Source organism: Salmo trutta, chromosome 26 (assembly GCF_901001165.1).
Source record: "Salmo trutta chromosome 26, fSalTru1.1, whole genome shotgun sequence".
Lineage (NCBI taxonomy): Eukaryota > Metazoa > Chordata > Actinopteri > Salmoniformes > Salmonidae > Salmo > Salmo trutta.
Window position 1 is genome coordinate 46,815,543 of NC_042982.1, and position 23,681 is coordinate 46,839,223.

At 43.3% G+C, this 23,681-nt stretch overlaps 1 protein-coding gene across 1 annotated transcript in view; it reads left to right on the top strand.

Moving 5' to 3' along the window:
• pgr (progesterone receptor) overlaps window positions 1-23,681 on the top strand; it is a 74,285-nt gene that overhangs the window by 25,563 nt on the left and 25,041 nt on the right. Inside the window, exons 3-5 of the mRNA XM_029716074.1 lie at window positions 17,933-18,049; window positions 22,780-23,012; window positions 23,229-23,349. Coding sequence (XP_029571934.1) covers window positions 17,933-18,049; window positions 22,780-23,012; window positions 23,229-23,349 — 471 coding nt within the window. The remainder of the gene's footprint in view (window positions 1-17,932; window positions 18,050-22,779; window positions 23,013-23,228; window positions 23,350-23,681) is intronic.

The following is a 23,681-nucleotide window of genomic DNA, read 5'->3' on the forward strand; positions in this document are numbered from 1 at the left end:
CAAAATTACAGAGATGCCTAGTAGAACCCATCTCCATTAGACAAATTACAGAGAGCCTAGTAGAACCCATCTCCATTAGACAATATTACAGAGAGCCTAGTAGAACCCATCTCCATTAACAATTACAGAGAGCCTAGTAGAAACCCATCCCCATTAGCAATATTACAGAGGAGGCCTTAGAGACACCCACCCTCCATTAGACAATATTACAGAGAGCCTAGTAGAACCCATCTCCATTAGACACTATTACAGAGAGCCTAGTTAGAACCCCATCACCACTTAGACACTATTACAGAGAGCCTTAGTAGAACCCATCTCCATTAGGACAATATTACAGAGAGCCTAGTAGAGCACCCATCTCCATTAGCACTGATTACAGAAGAGGATCAGTAGAACCACTCTCCATTAGAAACGTATTACAGAGAGCCCTAGTAGAACACCCATCTCCATTAGACAATATTACAGAGAGCCTAGTAGAACCCACCTCCATTAAACAATATTACAGAGAGCCTTAGAGAACCCACCTCCATTAAACAATATTACAGAGAGCCTAGTAGAACCCATCTCCATTAGACAATATTACAGAGAGCCTTAGAGAACCCACCTCCATTAGACAATATTACAGAGAGCCTAGTAGAACCCATCTCCATTAGACACTATTACAGAGAGCCTAGTAGAACCCATCTCCATTAGGAACTATTACAGAGAGCCTAGTAGAACCCATCTCCATTAGACAATATTACAGAGAGCCTAGTAGAGCCCATCTCCATTAGACACTATTACAGAGAGGCTAGTAGAACCCATCTCCATTAGAAACTATTACAGAGAGCCTAGTAGAACCCATCTCCATTAGACAATATTACAGAGAGCCTAGTAGAACCCACCTCCATTAAACAATATTACAGAGAGCCTTAGAGAACCCACCTCCATTAGACAATATTACAGAGAGCCTTAGAGAACCCATCTCCATTAGACAATATTACAGAGAGCCTAGTAGAACCCATCTCCATTAGAGTAAATTACAGAGAGCCAAGTAGAACCCATCTCCATTAAACAATATTACAGAGAGCCTAGTAGAACCCATCTCCATTAGACAATATTACAGAGAGCCTTAGATAACCCATCCCATTAGACAATATTACAGAGAGCCTTAGAGAACCCATCCCCATTAGACAATATTACAGAGAGCCTTAGAGAACCCACCTCCATTAAACACTACTACAGAGAGCCTTAGAGAACCCACCTCCATTAAACACTATTACAGAGAGCCTTAGAGAACCCACCTCCATTATACAATATTTCGGAGAGCCTTAGAGAACCCATCTCCATTAGACAATATTACATAGAGCCTAGTAGAACCCATCTCCATTAGACAATATTACAGAGAGCCAAATAGAACCCATCTCCATTAGACAATATTACAGAGAGCCTTAGAGAACCCACCTCCATTAGACAATATTACAGAGAGCCTAGTAGAACCCATCTCCAGTAGACAATATTACAGAGAGCCTAGTAGAACCCATCTCCATTAGAGTAAATTACAGAGAGCCTTAGAGAACCCATCTCCATTAGACAACATTACAGAGAGGCTAGTACAACCCATCTCCATTAGACAATATTACAGAGAGCCTAGTAGAACCCATCTCCATTAGACAATATTACATAGAGCCTAGTAGAACCCATCTCCATTAGACAATATTACATAGAGATTAGTAGAACCCATCTCCATTAGACAATATTACAGAGAGCCTTAGAGAACCCACCTCCATTAGACAATATTACAGAGAGCCTAGTAGAACCCATCTCCATTAGACAATATTACAGAGAGCCTTAGAGAATCCATCTCCATTACACACTATTACAGAGAGCCTAGTAGAACCCATCCCCATTAGACAATATTACAGAGAGCCTTGTAGAACCCATCTCCGTTAGACAATATTACAGAGAGCCTAGTAGAACCCACCTACATTAGACAATATTACAGAGAGCCTAGTAGAACCCATCTCCATTAGACAATATTACAGAGAGCCTAGTAGAACCCATCTCCATTAGACACTATTACAGAGAGCCTAGTAGAACCCATCTCCATTAGACAATATTACAGAGAGCCTAGTAGAACCCATCTCCATTAGACAATATTACAGAGAGCCTAGTAGAACCCATCTCCATTAAACAATATTACAGAGAGCCTTAGAGAACCCATCTCCATTAAACAATATTACAGAGAGCCTAGTAGAATCCATCTCCATTAGACAATATTACAGAGAGCCTAGTAGAACCCATCTGCATTAGACACTATTACAGAGAGCCTAGTAGAACCCATCTCCATTAGACAATATTACAGAGAGCCTAGTAGAACCCATCTCCATTAGACAATATTACAGAGAGCCTAGTAGAACCCACCTCCATTAGACAATATTACAGAGAGCCTAGTAGAACCCATCTCCATTAGACAATATTACAGAGAGCCTAGTAGAACCCATCTCCATTAGACACTATTACAGAGAGCCTAGTAGAACCCACCTCCATTAGACAATATTACAGAGAGTCTTAGAGAACCCATCTCCATTAGACAATATTACAGAGAGTCTAGTAGAACCCATCTCCATTAGACAATATTACAGAGAGGCTAGTAGAACCCATCTCCATTAGACAATATTACAGAGAGCCTAGTAGAACCCGTCTCCATTAGACAATATTACAGAGAGCCTTAGAGAACCCATCTCCATTAGACAATATTACAGAGAGCCTAGTAGAACCCATCTCCATTAAACAATATTACAGAGAGCCTAGTAGAACCCATCTCCATTAGACAATATTACAGAGAGCCTTAGAGAACCCACCTCCATTAGACAATATTACAGAGAGCCTAGTAGAACCCATCTCCATTAGACACTATTACAGAGAGCCTAGTAGAACCCATCTCCATTAGACACTATTAAAGAGAGCCTAGTAGAACCCATCTCCATTAGACAATATTACAGAGAGCCTAGTAGAGCCCATCTCCATTAGACACTATTACAGAGAGGCTAGTAGAACCCATCTCCATTAGAAACTATTACAGAGAGCCTAGTAGAACCCATCTCCATTAGACAATATTACAGAGAGCCTAGTAGAACCCACCTCCATTAAACAATATTACAGAGAGCCTTAGAGAACCCACCTCCATTAGACAATATTACAGAGAGCCTTAGAGAACCCATCTCCATTAGACAATATTACAGAGAGCCTAGTAGAACCCATCTCCATTAGAGTAAATTACAGAGAGCCAAGTAGAACCCATCTCCATTAAACAATATTACAGAGAGCCTAGTAGAACCCATCTCCATTAGACAATATTACAGAGAGCCTTAGAGAACCCATCTCCATTAGACAATATTACAGAGAGCCTTAGAGAACCCATCCCCATTAGACAATATTACAGAGAGCCTTAGAGAACCCACCTCCATTAAACACAATTACAGAGAGCCTTAGAGAACCCACCTCCATTATACAATATTACAGAGAGCCTTAGAGAACCCACCTCCATTATACAATATTACAGAGAGCCTTAGAGAATCCATCTCCATTAGACAATATTACAGAGAGGCTTAGAGAACCCACCTCCATTAGACAATATTTCAGAGAGCCTTAGAGAACCCATCTCCATTAGACAATATTACAGAGAGCCTTAGAGAACCCATCTCCATTAGACAATATTACAGAGAGCCTTAGAGAATCCATCTCCATTAGACAATATTACAGAGAGCCTAGTAGAACCCATCTCCATTAGACAATATTACAGAGAGCCTTAGAGAACCCATCTCCATTAGACAATATTACAGAGAGCCTAGTAGAACCCATCTCCATTAGACAATATTACAGAGAGCCTAGTAGAACCCATCTCCATTAGACAATATTACAGAGAGGCTAGTAGAACCCATCTCCATTAGACAATATTACAGAGAGGCTAGTAGAACCCATCTCCATTAGACAATAATACAGAGAGCCTTAGAGAACCCACCTCCATTAGACAATATTACAGAGAGCCTTAGAGAACCCACCTCCATTAGACAATATTACAGAGAGCCTAGTAGAACCCATCTCCATTAGACAATATTACAGAGAGCCTTAGAGAACCCACCTCCATTAGACAATATTACAGAGAGCCTAGTAGAACCCATCTCCATTAGACAATATTACAGAGAGCATAGTAGAACCCATCTCCAATAGACAATATTACAGAGAGCCTTAGAGAACCCACCTCCATTAGACAATATTACAGAGAGCCTAGTAGAACCCATCTCCATTAGACAATATTACAGAGAGCCTAGTAGAACCCATCTCCATTAGACAATATTACAGAGAGCCTTAGAGAATCCATCTCCATTACACACTATTACAGAGAGCCTAGTAGAACCCATCCCCATTAGACAATATTACAGAGAGCCTTGTAGAACCCATCTCCGTTAGACAATATTACAGAGAGCCTAGTAGAACCCACCTCCATTAGACAATATTACAGAGAGCCTAGTAGAACCCATCTCCATTAGACAATATTACAGAGAGCCTAGTAGAACCCATCTCCATTAGACACTATTACAGAGAGCCTAGTAGAACCCACCTCCATTAGACAATATTACAGAGAGTCTTAGAGAACCCATCTCCATTAGACAATATTACAGAGAGTCTAGTAGAACCCATCTCCATTAGACAATATTACAGAGAGGCTAGTAGAACCCATCTCCATTGGACAATATTACAGAGAGCCTAGTAGAACCCATCTCCATTAGACAATATTACAGAGAGCCTTAGAGAACCCATCTCCATTAGACAAAATTACAGAGAGCCTAGTAGAACCCATCTCCATTAGACAATATTACAGAGAGCCTAGTAGAACCCATCTCCATTAAACAATATTACAGAGAGCCTAGTAGAACCCATCTCCATTAGACAATATTACAGAGAGCCTTAGAGAACCCACCTCCATTAGACAATATTACAGAGAGCCTAGTAGAACCCATCTCCATTAGACACTATTACAGAGAGCCTAGTAGAACCCATCTCCATTAGACACTATTAAAGAGAGCCTAGTAGAACCCATCTCCATTAGACAATATTACAGAGAGCCTAGTAGAGCCCATCTCCATTAGACACTATTACAGAGAGGCTAGTAGAACCCATCTCCATTAGAAACTATTACAGAGAGCCTAGTAGAACCCATCTCCATTAGACAATATTACAGAGAGCCTAGTAGAACCCATCTCCATTAGACAATATTACAGAGAGCCTTAGAGAACCCACCTCCATTAGACAATATTACAGAGAGCCTTAGAGAACCCATCTCCATTAGACAATATTACAGAGAGCCTAGTAGAACCCATCTCCATTAGAGTAAATTACAGAGAGCCAAGTAGAACCCATCTCCATTAAACAATATTACAGAGAGCCTAGTAGAACCCATCTCCATTAGACAATATTACAGAGAGCCTTAGAGAACCCATCCCCATTAGACAATATTACAGAGAGCCTTAGAGAACCCATCCCCATTAGACAATATTACAGAGAGCCTTAGAGAACCCACCTCCATTAAACACTATTACAGAGAGCCTTAGAGAACCCACCTCCATTAAACACTATTACAGAGAGCCTTAGAGAACCCACCTCCATTATACAATATTACAGAGAGCCTTAGAGAATCCATCTCCATTAGACAATATTACAGAGAGGCTTAGAGAACCCACCTCCATTAGACAATATTTCAGAGAGCCTTAGAGAACCCATCTCCATTAGACAATATTACAGAGAGCCTTAGAGAACCCATCTCCATTAGACAATATTACAGAGAGCCTTAGAGAATCCATCTCCATTAGACAATATTACAGAGAGGCTAGTAGAACCCATCTCCATTAGACAATATTACAGAGAGCCTTAGAGAACCCATCTCCATTAGACAATATTACAGAGAGCCTAGTAGAACCCATCTCCATTAGACAATATTACAGAGAGCCTAGTAGAACCCATCTCCATTAGACAATATTACAGAGAGGCTAGTAGAACCCATCTCCATTAGACAATATTACAGAGAGGCTAGTAGAACCCATCTCCATTAGACAATAATACAGAGAGCCTTAGAGAACCCACCTCCATTAGACAATATTACAGAGAGCCTTAGAGAACCCACCTCCATTAGACAATATTACAGAGAGCCTAGTAGAACCCATCTCCATTAGACAATATTACAGAGAGCCTTAGAGAACCCACCTCCATTAGACAATATTACAGAGAGCCTAGTAGAACCCATCTCCATTAGACAATATTACAGAGAGCATAGTAGAACCCATCTCCATTAGACAATATTACAGAGAGCCTTAGAGAACCCACCTCCATTAGACAATATTACAGAGAGCCTAGTAGAACCCATCTCCATTAGACAATATTACAGAGAGCCTAGTAGAACCCATCTCCATTAGACAATATTACAGAGAGCCTTAGAGAATCCATCTCCATTACACACTATTACAGAGAGCCTAGTAGAACCCATCCCCATTAGACAATATTACAGAGAGCCTTGTAGAACCCATCTCCGTTAGACAATATTACAGAGAGCCTAGTAGAACCCACCTCCATTAGACAATATTACAGAGAGCCTAGTAGAACCCATCTCCATTAGACAATATTACAGAGAGCCTAGTAGAACCCACCTCCATTAGACAATATTACAGAGAGCCTAGTAGAACCCATCTCCATTAGACAATATTACAGAGAGCCTAGTAGAACCCATCTCCATTAGACACTATTACAGAGAGCCTAGTAGAACCCACCTCCATTAGACAATATTACAGAGAGTCTTAGAGAACCCATCTCCATTAGACAATATTACAGAGAGTCTAGTAGAACCCATCTCCATTAGACAATATTACAGAGAGGCTAGTAGAACCCATCTCCATTGGACAATATTACAGAGAGCCTAGTAGAACCCATCTCCATTAGACAATATTACAGAGAGCCTTAGAGAACCCATCTCCATTAGACAAAATTACAGAGAGCCTAGTAGAACCCATCTCCATTAGACAATATTACAGAGAGCCTAGTAGAACCCATCTCCATTAAACAATATTACAGAGAGCCTAGTAGAACCCATCTCCATTAGACAATATTACAGAGAGCCTTAGAGAACCCACCTCCATTAGACAATATTACAGAGAGCCTAGTAGAACCCATCTCCATTAGACACTATTACAGAGAGCCTAGTAGAACCCATCTCCATTAGACACTATTACAGAGAGCCTAGTAGAACCCATCTCCATTAGACAATATTACAGAGAGCCTAGTAGAGCCCATCTCCATTAGACACTATTACAGAGAGGCTAGTAGAACCCATCTCCATTAGAAACTATTACAGAGAGCCTAGTAGAACCCATCTCCATTAGACAATATTACAGAGAGCCTAGTAGAACCCACCTCCATTAAACAATATTACAGAGAGCCTTAGAGAACCCACCTCCATTAGACAATATTACAGAGAGCCTTAGAGAACCCATCTCCATTAGACAATATTACAGAGAACCTAGTAGAACCCATCTCCATTAGAGTAAATTACAGAGAGCCAAGTAGAACCCATCTCCATTAAACAATATTACAGAGAGCCTAGTAGAACCCATCTCCATTAGACAATATTACAGAGAGCCTTAGAGAACCCATCCCCATTAGACAATATTACAGAGAGCCTTAGAGAACCCATCCCCATTAGACAATATTACAGAGAGCCTTAGAGAACCCACCTCCATTAAACACTACTACAGAGAGCCTTAGAGAACCCACCTCCATTAAACACTATTACAGAGAGCCTTAGAGAACCCACCTCCATTATACAATATTACAGAGAGCCTTAGAGAATCCATCTCCATTAGACAATATTACAGAGAGGCTTAGAGAACCCACCTCCATTAGACAATATTTCAGAGAGCCTTAGAGAACCCATCTCCATTAGACAATATTACAGAGAGCCTTAGAGAACCCATCTCCATTAGACAATATTACAGAGAGCCTTACAGAATCCATCTCCATTAGACAATATTACAGAGAGGCTAGTAGAACCCATCTCCATTAGACAATATTACAGAGAGCCTTAGAGAACCCATCTCCATTAGACAATATTACAGAGAGCCTAGTAGAACCCATCTCCATTAGACAATATTACAGAGAGCCTAGTAGAACCCATCTCCATTAGACAATATTACAGAGAGGCTAGTAGAACCCATCTCCATTAGACAATATTACAGAGAGGCTAGTAGAACCCATCTCCATTAGACAATAATACAGAGAGCCTTAGAGAACCCACCTCCATTAGACAATATTACAGAGAGCCTTAGAGAACCCACCTCCATTAGACAATATTACAGAGAGCATAGTAGAACCCATCTCCATTAGACAATATTACAGAGAGCCTTAGAGAACCCACCTCCATTAGACAATATTACAAAGAGCCTAGTAGAACCCATCTCCATTAGACAATATTACAGAGAGCCTAGTAGAACCCATCTCCATTAAACAATATTACAGAGAGCCTAGTAGAACCCATCTCCATTAGACAATATTACAGAGAGCCTTAGAGAACCCACCTCCATTAGAAAATATTACAGAGAGCCTAGTAGAACCCATCTCCATTAGACACTATTACAGAGAGCCTAGTAGAACCCATCTCCATTAGACACTATTACAGAGAGCCTAGTAGAACCCATCTCCATTAGACAATATTACAGAGAGCCTAGTAGAGCCCATCTCCATTAGACACTATTACAGAGAGGCTAGTAGAACCCATCTCCATTAGAAACTATTACAGAGAGCCTAGTAGAACCCATCTCCATTAGACAATATTACAGAGAGCCTAGTAGAACCCACCTCCATTAAACAATATTACAGAGAGCCTTAGAGAACCCACCTCCATTAGACAATATTACAGAGAGCCTTAGAGAACCCATCTCCATTAGACAATATTACAGAGAGCCAAGTAGAACCCATCTCCATTAGAGTAAATTACAGAGAGCCAAGTAGAACCCATCTCCATTAAACAATATTACAGAGAGCCTAGTAGAACCCATCTCCATTAGACAATATTACAGAGAGCCTTAGAGAACCCATCCCCATTAGACAATATTACAGAGAGCCTTAGAGAACCCATCCCCATTAGACAATATTACAGAGAGCCTTAGAAAACCCACCTCCATTAAACACTACTACAGAGAGCCTTAGAGAACCCACCTCCATTAAACACTATTACAGAGAGCTTAGAGAACCCACCTCCATTATACAATATTACAGAGAGCCTTAGAGAATCCATCTCCATTAGACAATATTACAGAGAGGCTTAGAGAACCCACCTCCATTAGACAATATTTCAGAGAGCCTTAGAGAACCCATCTCCATTAGACAATATTACAGAGAGCCTTAGAGAACCCATCTCCATTAGACAATATTACAGAGAGCCTTAGAGAATCCATCTCCATTTGACAATATTACAGAGAGGCTAGTAGAACCCATCTCCATTAGACAATATTACAGAGAGCCTTAGAGAACCCATCTCCATTAGACAATATTACAGAGAGCCTAGTAGAACCCATCTCCATTAGACAATATTACAGAGAGCCTAGAAGAACCCATCTCCATTAGACAATATTACAGAGAGGCTAGTAAAACCCATCTCCATTAGACAATATTACAGAGAGGCTAGTAGAACCCATCTCCATTAGACAATAATACAGAGAGCCTTAGAGAACCCACCTCCATTAGACAATATTACAGAGAGCCTTAGAGAACCCACCTCCATTAGACAATATTACAGAGAGCATAGTAGAACCCATCTCCATTAGACAATATTACAGACAGCCTTAGAGAACCCACCTCCATTAGACAATATTACAGAGAGCCTTATAGAATCCATCTCCATTAGACAATATTACAGAGAGCCTTAGAGAACCCATCTCCATTAGACAATATTACATAGAGCCTAGTAGAACCCATCTCCATTAGACACTATTACAGAGAGCCTAGTAGAACCCATCTCCATTAGACAATATTACAGAGAGCCTTAGAGAATCCATCTCCATTAGACAATATTACAGAGAGCCTAGTAGAACCCATCTCCATTTGACAATATTACAGAGAGGCTAGTAGAACCCATCTCCATTAGACACTATTACAGAGAGCCTAGTAGAACCCATCTCCATTAGACAATATTACAGAGAGCCTAGTAGAACCCATCTCCATTAAACAATATTACAGAGAGCCTAGTAGAACCCATCTCCATTAGACAATATTACAGAGAGCCTTAGAGAATCCATCTCCATTAGACAATATTACAGAGAGCCTAGTAGAACCCATCTCCATGAGACAATATTACAGAGAGCCTTAGAGAACCCATCTCCATTAGACAATATTACAGAGAGGCTTAGAGAACCCATCTCCATTAAACAATATTACAGAGAGCCTAGTAGAACCCATCTCCATTAAACAATATTACAGAGAGCCTAGTAGAACCCATCTCCAGTAGACAATATTACAGAGAGCCTAGTAGAACCCATCTCCATTAGAGTAAATTACAAAGAGCCTTAGAGAACCCATCTCCATTAGACAATATTACAGAGAGGCTAGTAGAACCCATCTCCATTAGACAATATTACAGAGAGCCTAGTAGAACCCATCTCCATTAGACAATATTACATAGAGCCTAGTAGAACCCATCTCCATTAGACAATATTACAGAGAGCCTAGTAGAACCCATCTCCATTAGACAATATTACAGAGAGCCTTAGAGAACCCACCTCCATTAGACAATATTACAGAGAGCCTAGTAGAACCCATCTCCATTAGACAATATTACAGAGAGCCTTAGAGAATCCATCTCCATTAAACAATATTACAGAGAGCCTAGTAGAACCCATCCCCATTAGACAATATTACAGAGAGCCTTGTAGAACCCATCTCCGTTAGACAATATTACAGAGAGCCTAGTAGAACCCACCTCCATTAGACAATATTACAGAGAGCCTAGTAGAACCCATCTCCATTAGACAATATTACAGAGAGCCTAGTAGAACCCATCTCCATTAGACACTATTACAGAGAGCCTAGTAGAACCCATCTCCATTAGACAATATTACAGAGAGTCTAGTAGAACCCATCTCCATTAGACAATATTACAGAGAGCCTAGTAGAACCCATCTCCATTAAACAATATTACAGAGAGCCTTAGAGAACCCATCTCCATTAAACAATATTACAGAGAGCCTAGTAGAATCCATCTCCATTAGACAATATTACAGAGAGCCTAGCAGAACCCATCTCCATTAGACACTATTACAGAGAGCCTAGTAGAACCCATCTCCATTAGACAATATTACAGAGAGCCTAGTAGAACCCATCTCCATTAGACACTATTACAGAGAGCCTTAGAGAATCCATCTCCATTAGACAATATTACATAGAGACTAGTAGAACCCCTCCCCATTAGACAATATTACAGAGAGGCTAGTAGAACCCATCTCCATTAGACAATATTACAGAGAGCCTAGTAGAACCCATCTCCATTAGACAATATTACATAGAGCCTAGTAGAACCCATCTCCATTAGACAATATTACAGAGAGGCTAGTAGAACCCATCTCCATTAGACAATATTACAGAGAGCCTAGTAGAACCCATCTCCATTAGACAATATTACATAGAGCCTAGTAGAACCCATCTCCATTAGACAATATTACAGAGAGCCTAGTAGAACCCATCTCCATTAGACAATATTACAGAGAGCCTTAGAGAACCCACCTCCATTAGACAATATTACAGAGAGCCTAGTAGAACCCATCTCCATTAGACAATATTACAGAGAGCCTTAGAGAATCCATCTCCATTAAACAATATTACAGAGAGCCTAGTAGAACCCATCCCCATTAGACAATATTACAGAGAGCCTTGTAGAACCCATCTCCGTTAGACAATATTACAGAGAGCCTAGTAGAACCCACCTCCATTAGACAATATTACAGAGAGCCTAGTAGAACCCATCTCCATTAGACAATATTACAGAGAGCCTAGTAGAACCCATCTCCATTAGACACTATTACAGAGAGCCTAGTAGAACCCATCTCCATTAGACAATATTACAGAGAGCCTAGTAGAACCCATCTCCATTAGACAATATTACAGAGAGCCTAGTAGAACCCATCTCCATTAAACAATATTACAGAGAGCCTTAGAGAACCCATCTCCATTAGACAATATTACAGAGAGCCTAGTAGAATCCATCTCCATTAGACAATATTACAGAGAGCCTAGTAGAACCCATCTCCATTAGACACTATTACAGAGAGCCTAGTAGAACCCATCTCCATTAGACAATATTACAGAGAGCCTAGTAGAACCCATCTCCATTAGACACTATTACAGAGAGCCTTAGAGAATCCATCTCCATTAGACAATATTACATAGAGACTAGTAGAACCCCTCTCCATTAGACAATATTACAGAGAGCCTAGTAGAACCCACCTCCATTAGACAATATTACAGAGAGCCTAGTTGAACCCATCTCCATTAGACAATATTACAGAGAGCCTAGTAGAACCCATCTCCATTAGACACTATTACAGAGAGCCTAGTAGAACCCATCTCCATTAGACACTATTACAGAGAGCCTAGTAGAACCCATCTCCATTAGACAATATTACAGAGAGCCTAGTAGAACCCATCTCCATTAAACAATATTACAGAGAGCCTTAGAGAACCCATCTCCATTAAACAATATTACAGAGAGCCTAGTAGAATCCATCTCCATTAGACAATATTACAGAGAGCCTAGTAGAACCCATCTCCATTAGACACTATTACAGAGAACCTAGTAGAACCCATCTCCATTAGACAATATTACAGAGAGCCTAGTAGAACCCATCTCCATTAGACACTATTACAGAGAGCCTTAGAGAATCCATCTCCATTAGACAATATTACATAGAGCCTAGTAGAACCCATCTCCATTAGACAATATTACAGAGAGCCTTAGAGAACCCATCTCCATTAGACAAAATTACAGAGAGCCTTAGAGAACCCATCTCCATTAAACAATATTACAGAGAGCCTAGTAGAACCCATCTCCATTAGAGTAAATTACAGAGAGCCTAGTAGAACCCATCTCCATTAGACAATATTACAGAGAGCCTTAGAGAACCCATCTCCATTAGACACTATTACAGAGAGCCTAGTAGAACCCATCTCCATTAGACAATATTACAGAGAGCCTAGTAGAACCCATCTCCATTAGACAATATTACAGAGAGCCTAGTAGAACCCATCTCCATTAAACAATATTACAGAGAGCCTTAGAGAACCCATCTCCATTAAACAATATTACAGAGAGCCTAGTAGAATCCATCTCCATTAGACAATATTACAGAGAGCCTAGTAGAACCCATCTCCATTAGACACTATTACAGAGAGCCTAGTAGAACCCATCTCCATTAGACAATATTACAGAGAGCCTAGTAGAACCCATCTCCATTAGACACTATTACAGAGAGCCTTAGAGAATCCATCTCCATTAGACAATATTACATAGAGACTAGTAGAACCCCTCTCCATTAAACAATATTACAGAGAGCCTAGTAGAACCCACCTCCATTAGACAATATTACAGAGAGCCTAGTAGAACCCATCTCCATTAGACAATATTACAGAGAGCCTAGTAGAACCCATCTCCATTAGACACTATTACAGAGAGCCTAGTAGAACCCATCTCCATTAGACACTATTACAGAGAGCCTAGTAGAACCCATCTCCATTAGACAATATTACAGAGAGCCTAGTAGAACCCATCTCCATTAAACAATATTACAGAGAGCCTTAGAGAACCCATCTCCATTAAACAATATTACAGAGAGCCTAGTAGAATCCATCTCCATTAGACAATATTACAGAGAGCCTAGTAGAACCCATCTCCATTAGACACTATTACAGAGAGCCTAGTAGAACCCATCTCCATTAGACAATATTACATAGAGCCTAGTAGAACCCATCTCCATTAGACAATATTACAGAGAGCCTTAGAGAACCCATCTCCATTAGACAAAATTACAGAGAGCCTTAGAGAACCCATCTCCATTAAACAATATTACAGAGAGCCTAGTAGAACCCATCTCCATTAGAGTAAATTACAGAGAGCCTAGTAGAACCCATCTCCATTAGACAATATTACAGAGAGCCTAGTAGAACCCATCTCCATTAGACAATATTACAGAGAGCCTAGTAGAACCCATCTCCATTAGACAATATTACAGAGAGCCTAGTAGAACTCATCTCCATTAGACAATATTACAGAGAGCCTAGTAGAACCCATCTCCATTAGACACTATTACAGAGAGCCTTAGAGAATCCATCTCCATTAGACAATATTACATAGAGCCTAGTAGAACCCATCTCCATTAGACAATATTACAGAGAGCCTTAGAGAACCCATCTCCATTAGACAAAATTACAGAGAGCCTTAGAGAACCCATCTCCATTAAACAATATTACAGAGAGCCTAGTAGAACCCATCTCCATTAGAGTAAATTACAGAGAGCCTAGTAGAACCCATCTCCATTAGACAATATTACAGAGAGCCTTAGAGAATCCATCTCCATTAAACAATATTACAGAGAGCCTAGTAGAACCCATCCCCATTAGACAATATTACAGAGAGCCTTGTAGAACCCATCTCCGTTAGACAATATTACAGAGAGCCTAGTAGAACCCACCTCCATTAGACAATATTACAGAGAGCCAAGTAGAACCCATCTCCATTAGACAATATTACAGAGAGCCTAGTAGAACCCATCTCCATTAGACACTATTACAGAGAGCCTAGTAGAACCCATCTCCATTAGACAATATTACAGAGAGCCTAGTAGAACCCATCTCCATTAGACAATATTACAGAGAGCCTAGTAGAACCCATCTCCATTAAACAATATTACAGAGAGCCTTAGAGAACCCATCTCCATTAAGCAATATTACAGAGAGCCTAGTAGAATCCATCTCCATTAGACAATATTACAGAGAGCCTAGTAGAACCCATCTCCATTAGACACTATTACAGAGAGCCTAGTAGAACCCATCTCCATTAGACAATATTACAGAGAGCCTAGTAGAACCCATCTCCATTAGACACTATTACAGAGAGCCTTAGAGAATCCATCTCCATTAGACAATATTACATAGAGACTAGTAGAACCCATCTCCATTAAACAATATTACAGAGAGCCTAGTAGAACCCACCTCCATTAGACAATATTACAGAGAGCCTAGTAGAACCCATCTCCATTAGACAATATTACAGAGAGCCTAGTAGAACCCATCTCCATTAGACACTATTACAGAGAGCCTAGTAGAACCCATCTCCATTAGACACTATTACAGAGAGCCTAGTAGAACCCATCTCCATTAGACAATATTACAGAGAGCCTAGTAGAACCCATCTCCATTAAACAATATTACAGAGAGCCTTAGAGAACCCATCTCCATTAAACAATATTACAGAGAGCCTAGTAGAACCCATCTCCATTAGACAATATTACAGAGAGCCTAGTAGAACCCATCTCCATTAGACACTATTACAGAGAGCCTAGTAGAACCCATCTCCATTAGACAATATTACAGAGAGCCTAGTAGAACCCATCTCCATTAGACACTATTACAGAGAGCCTTAGAGAATCCATCTCCATTAGACAATATTACATAGAGCCTAGTAGAACCCATCTCCATTAGACAATATTACAGAGAGCCTTAGAGAACCCATCTCCATTAGACAAAATTACAGAGAGCCTTAGAGAACCCATCTCCATTAAACAATATTACAGAGAGCCTAGTAGAACCCATCTCCATTAGAGTAAATTACAGAGAGCCTAGTAGAACCCATCTCCATTAGACAATATTACAGAGAGCCTAGTAGAACCCATCTCCATTAGACAATATTACAGAGAGCCTAGTAGAACCCATCTCCATTAGACAATATTACAGAGAGCCTAGTAGAACTCATCTCCATTAGACAATATTACAGAGAGCCTAGTAGAATCCATCTCCATTAGACAATATTACAGAGAGCCTAGTAATCAAATCAAATCAAATTTATTTATATAGCCCTTCGTACATCAGCTGAAATCTCAAAGTGCTGTACAGAAACCCAGCCTAAAACCCCAAACAGCAAGCAATGCATGTGAAAGAAGCACGGTGGCTGGGAAAAACTCCCTAGGAAAAACTCCTGAGAAAGGCCAAAAACCTAGGAAGAAACCTAGAGAGGAACCAGGCTATGAGGGGTGGCCAGTCCTCTTCTGGCTGTGCCGGGTGGATATTATAACAGAACATGGTCAAGATGTTAAAATGTTCGTAAATGACCAGCATGGTCAAATAATAATAATCATAGTAATTGTCGAGGGTGCAACAAGCACGTCCGGTGAACAGGTCTGGGTTCCGTAGCCGCAGGCAGAACAGTTGAAACTGGAGCAGCAGCATGGCCAGGTGGACTGGGGACAGCAAGGAGTCATCATGCCAGGTAGTCCTAGGGCTCAGGTCCTCCGAGAGAAAGAAAGAAAGAAAGAGAGAATTAGAGAGAGCATATTTACATTCACACAGGACACTGGATAAGACAAGAGAATACTCCAGATGTAACAGACTGACCCTAGCCCCCCGACACATAAACTACTGCAGCATAAATACTGGAGGCTGAGACAGGAGGGATCAGAAGACACTGTGGCCCCATCCGATGATACCCCCGGACAGGGCCAAACAGGCAGGATATAACCCATCTCCATTAGACAATATTACAGAGAGCCTTAGAGAACCCATCTCCATTAAACAATATTACAGAGAGCCTAGTAGAACCCATCTCCATTAGAGTAAATTACAGAGAGCCTAGTAGAACCCATCTCCATTAGACAATATTACAGAGAGCCTAGTAGAACCCATCTCCATTAGAGTAAATTACAGAGAGCCTAGTAGAACCCATCTCCATTAGACAATATTACAGAGAGCCTAGTAGAACCCATCTCCATTAGACAATATTACAGAGAGCCTAGTAGAACCCATCTCCATTAGACAATATTACAGAGAGCCTAGTAGAACCCATCTCCATTAGACAATATTACAGAGAGCCTAGTAGAACCCATCTCCATTAGACAATATTACAGAGAGCCTAGTAGAACCCATCTCCATTAGACAATATTACAGAGAGCCTAGTAGAACCCATCTCCATTAGACAATATTACAGAGAGCCTAGTAGAACCCACCTCCATTAGACACTATTACAGAGAGCCTTAGAGAACCCATCTCCATTAGAGTAAATTACAGAGAGCCTTAGAGAACCCACCTCCATTAAACACTATTACAGAGAGCCTAGTAGAACCCATCTCCATTAGACAATATTACAGAGAGCCTTAGAGAACCCATCTCCATTAGACAATATTACAGAGAGCCTAGTAGAACCCATCTCCATTAAACAATATTACAGAGAGGCTAGTAGAACCCATCTCCATTAGACAATATTACAGAGAGCCTTAGAGAACCCATCTCCATTAGACACTATTACAGAGAACCTAGTAGAACCCATCTCCATTAGACAATATTACAGAGAGCCTAGTAGAACCCTTCTCCATTAGACACTATTACAGAGAGCCTAGTAGAACCCTTCTCCATTAAACAATATTACAGAGAGGCTAGTAGAACCCATCTCCATTAGACAATATTACAGAGAGCCTTAGAGAACCCATCTCCATTAGACAATATTACAGAGAGGCTTAGAGAACCCACCTCCATTAGACAATATTACAGAGAGGCTTAGAGAACCCACCTCTCTCTGAGATGATTGCCTTTGAAAAGTAATTCTAAAAACACACTTTAAACCACATTAGCTGTATTCTGTTCTATTCAACAGGACATCATAACTATCTCTGTGCCGGTCGAAATGACTGCATCGTGGATAAGATACGGAGAAAGAATTGCCCTGCGTGTCGCCTGAGGAAGTGCTACCAGGCTGGGATGATGCTCGGAGGTACCTTTGTGGTCCTGTCTCTCTGTCTTCCTCTTCTACTTATTAATGAATGCCCTCCTTCCCAATTATCTAGAGAACATCACATTAAAGGGGTTACAAATTAACACTCTCTCACCGTATGCAGGAGTCACACACTTTGAAATCATAATTTCCAGTCAAGGAGAATGTTCAAAGGGCCTTTCAGATCACACACAGAGACCAAACACTTCATGGAAATGAACAAAATCATCAAACCCTGTCAATACTATCTGAAATGTTCTTTCCCTTAGGATATTACCTTTTGGATGTTTAATGAACTACAGATGTAGGATCTTAATTTGATCACCCTGTTGCAGGAGAACTTTCCTGCAATGCAGGACATTTACACATTTTAAACTTGTAGTGTATTTGTAGTTTAAAAAGGCTTCTGAAGTTTGTAATTTCCACTTTGAAATTTTCAGGTTTGATTTTCCCTAACGGAAAATGTATTAACCCCTACAAAAATGTCCATTAATTATAAACTACATAATAATTCACATTTCCTGTTGCTGCAGGATTATCTACCTGCTGTAGCAATTTGGCTCAAATTAAGATCCTACATCTGTATGGGTAAACAGTTAATTCACAAATGAAAGTGCTCTTGTAATAGCCTTTGTCTGACCTTTTATTTGAAACATTTTATGTGTCATGGGTTATTGAGGAGGAGTAAGTGTGTTATATCACGGGTTGATAATCACTCAACCATTCAAGGCCGTACCGTTCAGCAAAAAAATTACAACTTAGAGAAAAATAAATGCATTACAGTCATTATTTTTGTAGCATTTTTTTATTATCCAGACAAACTAAACCTGAAAACAATATCATTTTTTTTAAAATTATATCTTTTAACTTTGGCCTCAGACAGAATATGTTATGTCAGCCGACACATCTGATCACATCTTAATGAAGCATTTCATAGATGTTGAACATCCACTCTAACCACTAGGCTACCTGCCGCCCCTCCACTCTAACCACTAGGCTACCTGCCGCCCCTCCACTCTAACCACGAGGCTACCCTGCCGCCCCTCCACTCTAACCACTAGGCTACCCTGCCGCCCCTCCACTTTAACCACTAGGCTACCCTGCCACCCCTACACTCTAACCACTAGGCTACCTGCCACCCCTCCACTCTAACCACTAGGCTACCCTGCCGCCCCTCCACTTTAACCACTAGGCTACGCTGCCGCCCCTCCACTCTAACCACTAGGCTACGCTGCCGCCCCTCCACTCTAACCACTAGGCTACCTGCCGCCCCTCCACTCTAACGACTAGGCTACCCTGCCGCCCCTCCACTCTAACCACTAGGCTACGCTGCCGCCCCTCCACTTTAACCACTAGGCTACGCTGCCGCCCCTCCACTCTAACCACTAGGCTACCCTGCCGCCCCTCCACTCTAACCACTAGGCTACGCTGCCGCCCCTCCACTCTAACCACTAGGCTACGCTGCCGCCCCTCCACTCTAACCACTAGGCTAGCTGCCGCCCCTCCACTCTAACCACTAGGCTACCTGCCACCCCTACACTCTAACCACTAGGCTACCCTGCCGCCCCTCCACTCTAACCACTAGGCTACGCTGCCGCCCCTACACTCTAACCACTAGGCTACGCTGCCGCCCCTCCACTCTAACCACTAGGCTACGCTGCTGCCCCTCCACTCTAACCACTAGGCTACGCTGCCGCCCCTCCACTCTAACCACTAGGCTACCCTGCCGCCCCTCCACTCTAACCACTAGGCTACCCTGCCGCCCCTCCACTCTAACCACTAGGCTACCTGCCTCCACTCCACTCTAACCACTAGGCTACCTGCCTCCCCTCCACTCTAACCACTAGGCTACGCTGCCGCCCCTCCACTCTAACCACTAGGCTACCCTGCCGCCCCTCCACTCTAACCACTAGGCTACGCTGCCGCCCCTCCACTCTAACCACTAGGCTACCTGCCGCCCCTCCACTCTAACCACTAGACTACCTGCCTCCCCAAATGGGGCTGAATGAAATGAAGACGAGGTCTGATCACATCTTAATGAAGCATTTCATAGATGTTGAACCTCGTCTTCATTTCATTCAGCCCATTTGGGGAGGCAGGTAGTCTAGTGGTTAGAGTGGAGGGGCGGCAGGTAGCCTAGTGGTTAGAGTGGAGTGGAGGCAGGTAGCCTAGTGGTTAGACTGGAGGGGCAGCAGGTAGTCTAGTGGTTAGAGTGGAGGGACGGCAGGGTAGCCTAGTGGTTAGAGTGTAGGGGCGGCAGGTAGCCTAGTGGTTAGAGTGGAGTGGAGGCAGGTAGCCTAGTGGTTAGACTGGAGGGGCAGCAGGTAGTCTAGTGGTTAGAGTGGAGGGACGGCAGGGTAGCCTAGTGGTTAGAGTGTAGGGGCGGCAGGTAGCCTAGTGGTTAGAGTGGAGGGGCGGCAGGTAGCCTAGTGGTTAGAGTGTAGAGGAGGCAGGTAGCCTAGTGGTTAGAGTGTAGGGGCGGCAGGTAGCCTAGTGGTTAGAGTGGAGGGGAGGCAGGTAGCCTAGTGGTTAGAGTGGAGGGACGGCAGGTAGCCTAGTGGTTAGAGTGTAGGGGAAGCAGGTAGCCTAGTGGTTAGAGTGGAGAGGCGGCAGATAGCCTAGTGGTTAGAGTGGACGGGTGGCAGGGTAGCCTATTGGTTAGAGTGTAGGGGAGGCAGGGTAGCCTAGTGGTTAGAGTGGAGGGGCGGCAGCGTAGCCTAGTGGTTAGAGTGGAGGGGTGGCAGTGTAGCCTAGTGGTTAGAGTGTAGGGGCGACAGGTAGCCTAGTGGTTAGAGCGTAGGGGCTACAGGGTACCCTAGTGGTTACAGTGGAGGGGCGGCAGGTAGCCTAGTGGTTAGAGTGTAGGGGCGGCAGGTAGCCTAGTGGTTAGAGTGGAGGGGTGGCAGGGTAGCCTAGTGGTTAGAGTGTAGGAGCGGCAGGGTAGCCTAGTGGTTGGAGTGTAGGGGTGGCAGGGTAGCCTAGTGGTTAGAGTGGAGGGGTGGCAGCGTAGCCTAGTGGTTAGAGTGGAGGGGCGGCAGGGTAGCCTAGTGGTTAGAGTGGAGGGGCAGCAGGGTAGCCTAGTGGTTAGAGTGGAGGGACGGCAGCGTAGCCTAGTGGTTAGAGTGGAGGGGCGGCAGCGTAGCCTAGTGGTTAGAGTGGAGGGGTGGCAGGGTCGCCTAGTGGTTAGAGTGTAGAGGCGGCAGGTAGCCTAGTGTTTAGAGTGGAGGGGCGGCAGGTAGCCTAGTAGTTAGAGTGGAAGGGTGGCAGGGTGGCAGGGTAGCATAGTGGTTAGATTGTAGAGGCGGCAGGTAGCCTAGTGGTTAGAGTGGAAGGGTGGCAGGGTAGGCTAGTGGTTATAGTAAAGGGGCGGCAGGTAGCCTAGTGGTTAGAGTGGAGGGGTGGGAGGGTAGCCTAGTGGTTAGAGTGGAGGGATGGCAGGGTAGCCTTGTGGTTAGAGTGGAGGGACAGCAGGGTAGCCTAGTGGTTAGAGTGGAGGGGCGGCAGGTAGCCTAGTAGTTAGAGTGGAGGGACAGCAGGGTAGCCTAGTGGTTAGAGTGGAGGGGTGGCAGGGTAGCCTAGTGGTTAGAGTGGAGGGGCGGCAGGTAGCTTAGAGGTTAAAGTGGATGGGCGGCATGTAGCCTAGTGGTTAGAGTGTAGGGGCGGCAGGTAGCCTAGTGGTTAGAGTGGAGGGACAGCAGGGTAGCCTAGTGGTTAGAGTGGAGGGGCAGCAGGGTAGCCTAGTGGTTAGAGTCTAGGGGCGGCAGCGTAGCCTAGTGGTTAGAGTGGAGGGGCGGCAGGGTAGCCTAGTGGTTAGTGTGGAGGGGCGGTAGGTAGCCTAGTGGTTAGAGTGGAGGGGCGGCAGGTAGCCTAGTGGTTAGAGTGGAGGGACAGCAGGGTAGCCTAGTGGTTAGAGTGGAGGGGTGGCAGGGTAGCCTAGTGGTTAGAGTGGAGGGGCGGCAGGTAGCATATTGGTTAGAGTGGATGGGCAGCATGTAGCCTAGTGGTTAGAGTGGAGGGGCGGCAGGTAGCCTAGTGGTTAGAGTGGAGGGACAGCAGGGTAGCCTAGTGGTTAGAGTGGAGGGGCGGCAGGTTAGCCTAGTGGTTAGAGTGGAGGGGCGGCAGGTAGCCTAGTGGTTAGAGTGGAGGGGCGGCAGGTAGCCTAGTGGTTAGAGTGGAGGGGCGGAAGGTAGCCTAGTGGTTAGAGTGTAGGGGCAGCAGGGTAGCCTAGTGGTTAGAGTGGAGGGTGGCAGAGTAGCCTAGTGGTTAGAGTGGAGGGGCGGCAGGGTAGCCTAGTGGTTAGAGTGGAGGGGTGGCAGGGTAGCCTAGTGGTTAGAGTGGAGGGGCGGCAGGGTAGCCTAGTGGTTAGAGTGGAGGGCAACATCTATGAAATGCATCATTAAGATGTGATCAGATGTGTCGGCTGACATAAGATATTCTGTTCAAGTTCAAATCCCCAAGCTGACAAGGTACAACTCTGTCGTTCTGCCCCCTGAACAAGGCAGTTTAACCCACTGTTCCTAGGCCGTCATTGAAAATAAGAATTTGTTCTTAACTGTCTTGCCTAGTTAAATAAAGGTAAAAATACCAATGTCTACATACAGTATGTGAATGAAAAGTGTTCCTTGTACTCTTCACATGGTTTAACTGACCCTTGTACTCTTCACATGTTTTAACTGACCCTTGTACTCTTCACATGTTTTAACTGACCCTTGTGGTAATTATTGTCACAGGGCGGAAGCTGAAGCGTTTCGGGGCCCTGAAGGCAGGTCTGGCACCAGCCTTGATGTTCCAGGGGCCCTTATCAGCCCTAGGGGATGGTCTGGCCCCAGCCTTGATGTTCCAGGGGCCCTTGTCAGCCCTGGGGGACGGTCAGGCCCTGGCCTCTCTACCCTGCATGCCTGGCCTCAACGAGCTGCAGCTCTCCCCTCAGATCATCAGCATTCTGGAGAGCATTGAGCCTGAGGTGGGTCGGAGTTGCTGATTTTAAGGGGGGGGAATCCTAACTTCCGCATAAATCTAATTGTAACTTAGTCTCCTATTGACTTCAGTGGGAAAATTTGACTGAAGGACAAGTTATGTTTCATATTCATCATAGGCACCTTTTGCTTTGTATTGTCCTGCTGCTGACAATGGATTGACATTCAGGGATCAATCATGTATTCATCTCTCCATCTACCAGGTGGTGTACTCTGGCTATGACAACTCCCAGCCTGACATGCCACACCTCCTCCTCAACAGTCTCAACAGACTGTGTGATAGACAGCTGTTGTGGATCGTCCGGTGGTCCAAGTCCCTGCCAGGTAATAGCAGGAAGAATGTTAACTGTGTTATAAATGCTGTATGTATGGTTTATGAATGTCTTATAATGTGCTGAGAGACAGACTGTGATTCCATCCGGTGGTCAAGTAACAGCAGGAAGAATGTCAACTGGTTTGATAACCTATCTCAACATCTGCACACGTAACCCATTCACACTTCATATACTGATGTAAATGGCAGGTTTTCACCCATGTGGATCCAAGTTAGGATTGGTCCATATGAGTTCCTTTACTGGAGTCAACCTGTACCACATTACAGTCAGTAGCAGTAGCCTGCAGTCGCCGTGGTCAGGTCTGCAAGACAGCAGTAGTAT